This window comes from Brienomyrus brachyistius, chromosome 18 (assembly GCF_023856365.1).
Source record: "Brienomyrus brachyistius isolate T26 chromosome 18, BBRACH_0.4, whole genome shotgun sequence".
NCBI lineage: Eukaryota > Metazoa > Chordata > Actinopteri > Osteoglossiformes > Mormyridae > Brienomyrus > Brienomyrus brachyistius.
In genome coordinates, this window is record NC_064550.1 from 22,879,638 (window position 1) to 22,888,861 (window position 9,224).

Sequence of the window (9,224 nt, forward strand, 5' to 3'; positions counted from 1 at the left end):
AAAATCTGGTGCCTGGTAAAATAATTATGCCCTAATATTTTACAGAGTGTTTAGAAGCCTGCCTCGTTTATGGATCTCCTAATCATTTGTTTACATCTGGGATGGCCAGATCTCAAAAAAAAATATTGCCGCTAATTGGTTAAAATACAGTAAAACTTTGTAAAATAAACGGATAAAATAACGCCAGTGGTGTCATGTTATGGTTTTATGATGCATACTTTCTTTTTTTTCTTTTTTTTTTTTAGAAACAGCCTTGCAACATGGTAATTTTTGCAGGAAAATTCTACCAGACATCTTCCCCATAAAAGCAGAACTGGAATATAGGATGAGCTTGGAGGTGGGCGGGACCCTGCCAGCCAATCACTGAAGAGCTGTCCGGCACGCCACATGCTCAGGTTTGTGTTGAGCACAGAGCCCGCCCCCCCCCCCCCCCAGCTCCCTCAGGACCACGTACGGCTTCAGGCAACTAGGGGTTGTCTGAGTGTCGCAGACCAATCACGCTTGAGTGCAGCTTCTGTCGGCCACGCCCCTTTTCCATCACGCACACCTCCCCCAAACAGATGTCTCCACCCCTCCGCCCGGTGTCGGGGTTGGGTGGAGTGGGGAAGGCTCCGGAAAACTCCCTCTTATTCCCTATCGTGGAATGCAGACGTGCAGGCCCACACGACAAACATGTGACACACGGCTCTCCGTTCTAGTGCCTGTAATCGAACACATTTACATGCTAACGCGCACACATTAGCAAACAACTGGAATAGAACCTACTGTATTGCATTCTGGGTCTGCTTTTACCGTGAACACACATGCATTTAAAATGCAAGCATAACATGCGACGCAGCTCTCCCCTCAGCGGTGCTACACTATCGACTGCAAGAAGAGAATGTTGCTGGCTCCGAGATGTTTTGATTCGGACCCACCTGGCTGGGATCTCCTCTGTTTATCTTCTCCACATGATCTCTTGCACCTACATGCAGGTGTCTCCTTCAGGCTCTCCAAGTGATGCTAGTTATCTCTATTCATATCAATAACTACACAATTATAGCTCAGCTCTTCTTCGAAAGCTCCCTTTGCCTGGCTCTGGGCACGAGGCCCTGCTCTGCAGCATTTCTCAGAAGCAGCACTCCCTGCTTCACCGTCATGCGTACGTGTGTGGGGGTGGGACAGAGGTGTATCAGTGCGTATGGAAGCCAGCCCTTGTTGAATCGAAGTTTTACCTGACAGTTTGATAGAGCAGACTCGAGCGTCACTGCGTCGATCGTCTAAGAGACCCGAGGTCGGGATGAGTGTTTGGGTCGCGCAGCTACTCTGGTGGCCCTCAACCCAAATGTGTTTTACTGGGTGAGCTTTTCATCACAAAGGGGAGATGACAGAGACAGAAAAGGAGACACAGAGGAAGGGTATGAGCAGGAATGGAGACAGAGGAGGGGGAAAACAGCAGGTGTGATAGCCTAGCGCCCCCCACTGGCCGAAGCGCTGCATCAAGTGGATGGTGGAAAAAATACAGGGAATTGCCATGTGCTCTTCATCTGTAGGGTCTTGCAATTTCACCTTATTGGGCTATAAGAAAAAGACCAAGGAATGAATGTTTCATATTGATTAATCTGTTCACCGTGTTTAATCCTGGTAATTGACACTTGTTCATCTGTATGCTGTCATCTGGCAATATTCATTTACCATCAAGCGCTGATAAATCAGCAAATTAAAGCTTAATTTGAACATTTTGCTGGAAGAATTTCTCTCGGCTGTCTCCTGGGAATATGAACAGTCCTCTAGCTGCTTCCTCTAAGCCAGGACCTGCAGAGTCGAATGAAGATGCGCTTATGAGATGCGTTTTGATAGGTGCTTTTATTTACGTAACCACAATGTATTTTCCATCCACCGCTGTCGACATGCCTAACCGCAGGCTTCCGGCTTCAGCCGTTGTGCAGTGCTGTGATTGTGTGCTGCCACCTAGGGGACATTGCCATACATTACATCTTAGTACACTTTAGCAGTAAGTAATGATTCGCCTATATATAATGCCCGGCTCAAGGTTTCCATAGCAATACGGCAAAGCATGCTGGGTTTTTCTTGCTGAAGGAGTTGACAGATTGAACGTCGTTACGGTAAAAGGTCTTCTTGTTCCGTGCACTGCACTGTTCATTTAACAAATGGAAATTAGTTACACTGTATATCTTACCTTAGTGTAACCTTTGTCTTGCAGCCATATGTCTACACCTTTGATATCAGTGCATTAAAAAGATTATTAAATGAATGATTTAGGATAGCAGGCTTGGGTTTTTGCCAGTACTTCATTTCACAAGCTGGCTGTCGGTTATTCAACCCTTATTCATGCGTGAGCCTCTCTTAGATAAATCTTGGGCTGTACAGTGAGGATTAAAGGTTGCAATCCCTCCTCTTCTTCCTAACCTGCTATAATTGCTTAACTTGGGTTGATTTTAGGGTTTGATGAGAGGATTGAAATCACTATTGCAGTCTTTTCCAGTCATGACTACAGTGGAAGGCAGACCCAGTTTTGAGGGGGGGGCACTTTAAAATGACCCTCAGCCTGGCTTGGAGCCAACTGCCACTCTCATCTGCAATGCCCAAGCGGCCAAGTTCCATAAGGGAATGCTGGCTTCCGGAGATTTCCCCCCAGACAGCAAGGTGCCTCAGACACACAGCCCTTCATCAGCAGGGCTGCTCTGGTCCTCTTTTGTCTGTTCCAACCTTTAAGTCGATCGTCTGACTGGGCAGACACTGATATGATAAGTCCTAAGTGACTGAATAAAACTTTGATTTCTGATTAGCGCAAGTTTGCATTACAGAAATTCTTTGATTTTTCACAAGCTCCTGTATGGAACAGAGCACAGCTTGAGGCCAGCCATTTATCCAGCACCCAAGAGCAGTTTGCAGAGCTTTACAGCGATATGTTTATCCTGCAAGCCATGGGATTTGAGCCTACAACCTTCTGGATGCAAGCACAAACTCCAAACCCAAAGCAACAGCTGTGCTCTCACCATTTAGAATATGCACCTCCACCCTGACAACACTCCTAACTCTCTGCTAGGTGGCAGCGTGACAGCAACAGAAGAATATTCCCTTCCACATAAACATAAACATGGGTGGAGACTTGCCAACTCCATCTCCGCGAGCTTACGGTATTGATCCTGATTGCTATAAAGCGCTTTCCGTGGTATAAACAGGATCCCTCACCATGCGTCCTTCAACCAGACCTCACGCCTGCAGTGTGAGTCACGTTGATTGGGGTCTGTCACAAAGAGGAGAAGAAATCTGAAAATTCACATGTTCGGTTTGAAGGGAGAAAGAGGAACGCCCAACACAACAGTAACGGAACATCTCTGCGGGCGCCCCCCGTTCCGAGGCACAATGAAATTAGTTGGCGCCCCTTCATACGTTGGCTACTTCATAAGTAGGTGACCAGCTATATCGCTTTGACCAGCACTTACCAGAACCGACATAAACACGGTGAGAATGTTAACAAGGGAACCGGAGCTACTCTCGAATCCTGAGCGTTATTGCTACATACGGACCCGTCATAACACTAAAAATGACTATGAGCCGTATATAGAAACTTCAGCTGGAGATAAAAAAGAGCCAGTGCTACCGAAGGACGGGAATGAAGGAGACAGACTCTCTGCAGCGTCGTGACTCTCACCAGGGAGAGCAGCCTCGAGATGGGCGGATGGAATCTCCTTTAAACTTTAATTTCATGGAAAGTTAAGAGCCCCCAGGAGGGGGCGTAATGCTAAGATAGCTGCGCTGCACAGGGGAAAACTGCATTTCGAGTGCAGCTAACTCAGGGCAGAGAATCCCTCTCCCTAGGGGTGGGGGTGATTTTTTTTTTCCCGTTAATGAAATCATTTGATGAGGTCACTTAAAACGCGGGATCTCATATCTACTACCCCATGGGATTATTGTCCCACATGAGCGATCTGTGATCACATCTTGAGTTTTATTTGGCATCAAAAACTATTTACATTGGGGAGAGAGAGCGGGCGACTCGTTTTTTCAGACCAATAAATCCTGCCGAATGTGAAACTGAGGGTGATAGAAAGTGATACTGGTAATATGTCAGATCGGTGATATGTTATGATTGAAGAGCCCTGCTTTGTAACAGGATTCGCCTCAGATGTGCTGTAAAAATACAGTAGCTCGCGTATAAACCAGACACTGACTAGGTTCGCAATATGAGAAATGCTAGTTTAACGTCACTGTGAATTTAGTTTAAAGGATGGGTCTAGCTGACGGGGAACAAAGTGGATTTCGTTTGCATTCTGATGAAACAACAACGAAACAAAACATGAAACACGCAAAACTTCGGTAAATAAATTTCTTTTCATCCTCCGCTGTACTTTTAACCGGGAACCGTTTTCTGGGATATAAGTGATCATTTCAATAGCTCTTTCTGTCCTAACCTACGAAGGTGCTCATATTTTTAAAATAGTTTAATAGACCTTAATCATCCATGGTGGACGAGCTTTTGGACTCACTTGATGAATGTTTTCACAGACAAAAGCAGGTATCTGTCGTGGATTAAATACCTTCAAAATACCTGTCTTGGTTTTGAATAGCGAAGAAAAATAACCTGCTCCGCTTGCTACTGTTCGCGTCTTACAATGTTATGGCATATAGTCTTTTAAAAACTATAGTGCACAGAACCAGTGTTTGATATTAACGTTAAAATCCGGGTACGATATTATACTTGTTTCTATTTAGGATCACGTTATAAAAATTATTATAAACTTTTAATGATTGCACATTGTCATTATCAAACTATATTTCACTGCCGAACATCCATATTTGTTTTGTGGGCCTAAAGTATGTGTAATTGTATAATTTTAGTGTTTTTCTATTTCTCTTTAAATCAATTTGCAGCTTTATCATAGTAACTGTTCTCTATTAAAACTCCCTAATGTTATGCAAAAATACGGAGTTCCTTAACAATATTTAAAGAAATTAGAAAAAGGTGAGGAGTCACGTTTTTCAGCCGCCCACACGGTTTCCCCCCGGTAGCCGTGGTTATATGAACTTTTTTGACAACATCGCCACCATATGGGAGATCAACGCATTTCTACTGTGTTTAAAACAATGAGCTCGCTGCACTTAGCATTTGACCGGCTTTCCTGTTTGCTAATTAAATTAGGCTACTTAGGTTATTACTATGAAAAAATAATTGTTTACACCGGAATGCACAATGCTAAATATGTTTACACACTAATTGCCCCCATTTTTGGTACAGTTTTCATACGCGGCGTTTATTATTTCAGGCTGTTCGTGTTTGACAAAATTATTTATGAAGGATTTGTTTCGGGGAAGACGAGCCAATGAGTGGTATCGCTAATAAAACCTAGGACATATTCGGTTAGGATTAACTCATAGGGGTGATATTGGAGCGGGGTTCCAGGCAAAATACTGAAACATTGAAATGAACTAACGCGGCGTTCGAATTTTACATTATATATTTGTGCGTGATGTTTAAATTTACCACATGGTGGCAGTGCTGCTGTAACCTGGAAATAGGGCTTGGACTGAAGGGCCCGACTCCACACTAAACATTCTGGTTTTTAAGCATTTATCATTACAGTGTTGGACAAACCATCAATCGTGTCATGTAATGTTCTGTATGATATCATATATGTTTGTTTACGTCAACAGAACACTACTGTAAATGTACAATGTATGGATCTATAGTATAATCAATTCGGGAGAGCATGCAGATACAAACACCTACCGTCACTATATAATTAAATAGTGGTGTGACAAAGGTACTATTTGTTTATTTGTTTACACGTGTCTCGGTTAAACTGGTATATTATGCTTGTAGTGTATGGTTCATGTTAAACACTGTATGGTAATGACATTGTGAACTGGCAAAAAACAAGCCAAAATACCAACATACGTAAGTAGAAATTAATTCCTTGTAACGGATATTGGCCCGTGTGAATCCTGTTTATTCACCAAATAAATGAGAACAATTACGGTGCCGGCCTACTGGCTTTTCTGCTGCCAGTGTGCAAAACCACGCCTTGGATTCCTGTCACTAAGCCGCCTTCTTGGGGCACATCCAGGCAATGTGATTAATTCCCCGCAGCACGTCTACTTCACGGTCCTGTTCTTTCAAAGTCGGCCCTCCTGGAAAAGTGGCCTTCTTGGTGTATCGGGGCATGTGGAAATGAATTCTAACGTGCTTGCACATACGTCCGATTTTATTGATATAATTCTATAAACATTTCATTGAAAAGTACACTATACACGGTTGGGAATTTGCTATTGTGCGCGTGAAGACATTATATTAATGTGACGGTACTTGTGGAATACCCAGACGTCGATACGCTGGTAAATTTTCATCACCGGGTGGCGTTATTGAGGGAAGCCGGTCTAACTTCACGTTTTTTATTACATTTAACATGAAGTTCTTCTTTTTCTACCTGAAACTTAGCGTCCAGCTTCGTTCTGCCATTAGTTATTTATTTCGCTGTTAATATTCAATAAGAATGTGCAACTAAATACACGAAGATGGAGTCAACTTCATATAATTAAAATATACGCAACCTGATGCAAATATTGCAAAAATACATTACTGACAGAACCAACGCGTCCACAAATAAAACGTTAAGCTATTCATCTTATAATACGGTCTTTTTGTAAATAAATAACAATGGATATTGTTGTATGCAGCCTACATTATGTTTCCAATCAGGTATCTGCATTTTGAAAGATGGAAATAAGTCTCCTACCCTTTACGGATAATGAGGAATTAAGCATTAAATAGTCAATGTTTGTGTGACAATTAAAACAAATGTTGCAGTTTCATTTAAAAAGTGGTGCCGTTTTAAATGTTCTGTGGGCGAGACCCATCATTATAGCGATTGAAATCAATATCTTTCCGCTCTTTAATCCTATTAATTAAGCGGCCTCCCTGATTGGACGAATAGTTAATCCCAGCGGGCTTCACTTTGCTACTAACACTCAAGTGGGACGGAGGACGAGTCACTATCTGCCCAGGGCGAGGGCAAGACGCGCTGCGAGCAGCCGACAAGAAGACATTCATGAAGCCATAGGTACGTCTGCCATTACCCCGCACAGCGCATTTATAGTAATATTTGGGCACACTGTGCATACATTTGCATTTTTATGTGCACGGAAGTTAATAAATTGGGCGACGGGCTTTTCTGAAAGAAATAATACTGGCAAAGCAGGGAAAGTGAGCCCCCGCGGAATAAGGCAAGGCAGTCTTTATAAGAAGGGACAGAGGCATTTGTATAAACGATCATTAGAAAATGAACGTTGGGGAAGAGAACCTGCTGAAGTCGATCAGCAACGACACCCTGCTGGACCTCACTCAGCGCTACGGCCAGTCCACTTTCGGCTTCGGAGCTGGCCATGGTGCTGGAAGTCCCGGGCGCTACCCGCTCACGCCGGCCGCCGATTTCCTCTCCGGCCAGGCAGCCAAGTCGGCGGAGAGCGGCGGCGAGCATACCAGCGACGACGAGGACGGCTACGACGCGCTGGATCCCAGGAAGAGGAGTACGGGTTTCGACGACGACAAGCACCCGGGATCCCTGTCCAAGAAGCCCAAGGAGCAGAGGTCGCTGCGGCTGAGCATCAACGCGCGGGAACGCAGGCGAATGCACGACCTGAACGACGCCCTGGACGGTCTCCGGTCCGTGATCCCTTACGCGCACAGCCCCTCCGTGAGAAAACTCTCCAAAATCGCCACTTTGCTGCTGGCCAAGAATTACATACTCATGCAAGCGCAAGCCCTGGAGGAGATGCGGCGGCTTGTAGCCTATTTAAACCAGGGACAGGCCATCACGTCGCCCATCCCAACGGCCCTGGCTCCCTTCGGACAGGCGGCCGTGTACCCATTCACGGGAACGGCTCTGGCCACCTGCGCCGAGAAGTGCACCTCGTACTCCGGCACATCGTCCTCCATCTTCAAACACTGCAGCGACAAGCCTTGATTAAGTTTCCTTCCTCGCTTTCATCCGTCCACATGTCAGACTCTCGATTTATTTAAACATTTGATTGAAAATGAGTTTCGTCCGATCCGTAATCATACACTATGATCAAATAAATTCTGCCATCCACATATAATAGATCGCAACCCAAGACTTCTTTACTAACGGTTTGACTCGTGTTGGGATGGAGCGTTCAAATCGCTGTTAACCTTAAAGTTGTACTTTCTCTTTATTTTATTATATATTCTTTTCGTTTACACAGTTATTTGTAATTCCGTGTAACAAAACCGTTTATGTCATAATGTAGTGGGGAACTACATGCTCAGTTGTCCTTTACTGAATGAGCGACTGGTTGGACGTGCTGGATTTGAAAGTTTTCGGAGGTTTTTCAGTTAAATTTCCTACATGTAAACTATGCAACATTCAAATGTGATACAAATCAGTGAGGCGTACATGTTGTCATTAACGTTGAACAGCCATTGCTAATGAGGCGTGATAGTCGGTTTTGCTAATTATGAATGATGTATTTCTCATGACTACAGTTTAGACGATGTGGGGGGGGGGAGGGAAATGTAATATATTTTTAAAAAGATGTGTACAGGATGTTCACTTTGTTATTACACACTTGATTGTATTGTACAACTGTGGGAAACTTGATCAAAGTATCGATATCAAGGCATTAATTACAAAACACTACATTGATAAAACATTTGATTGTGTTGAGACATTGAATTTCATATATTGTTTATATGTCTTTATAATTAAAACATATATATATTCTTCAGGATAACGTGTGAATTCGTCCCAGAATGGGTTTATTTTGCAAACAGTGGAATAACAGAATTTCCCGCACCGTTCGTAGAATATTTAGGTTCATATATTGAAGTAGAACAATTGAAATGTTTATACTATGGGAAAAAATTGCAAAGCAACATTTTTTGCAAGTTGTCCAGAAAAAAAAGGTAGATGTCGCATTGCCTACTTTATTTATAATACTTGTAATTAACCTTCTATGAATTCTTCTTTGCTCTTCAGATAAATTATTTGCAATTTATGAAATATAACCAGATGATTAGCCACTTAAAAATCCTTCCCAGTTATTTTGAATATCCCCGTTCATCCAGACACGTTAACGTTTAAGTCGTTACCATGTATTCAATCCGATTTTTCCCCCTGAATGTAGTGGTCAAACGATGTGCCAGGAAATATCTGAATTTATCCATTTAACGCTGTTTAGAATGTAATTATAGCTTAATACAT

General features: G+C 43.2%; 1 protein-coding gene across 1 annotated transcript in view; it reads left to right on the forward strand.

Moving 5' to 3' along the window:
- Nucleotides 1-8,744, forward strand: part of bhlhe23 (basic helix-loop-helix family, member e23) — a 67,542-nt gene extending 58,798 nt beyond the window's left edge. The window contains exons 6-7 of the mRNA XM_048984425.1: nucleotides 246-395; nucleotides 6,915-8,744. Coding sequence (XP_048840382.1) covers nucleotides 7,284-7,967 — 684 coding nt within the window. The 5' untranslated portion in view covers nucleotides 246-395; nucleotides 6,915-7,283 and the 3' untranslated portion in view covers nucleotides 7,968-8,744. The remainder of the gene's footprint in view (nucleotides 1-245; nucleotides 396-6,914) is intronic.
- Nucleotides 8,745-9,224: the final 480 nt, after the last annotated feature.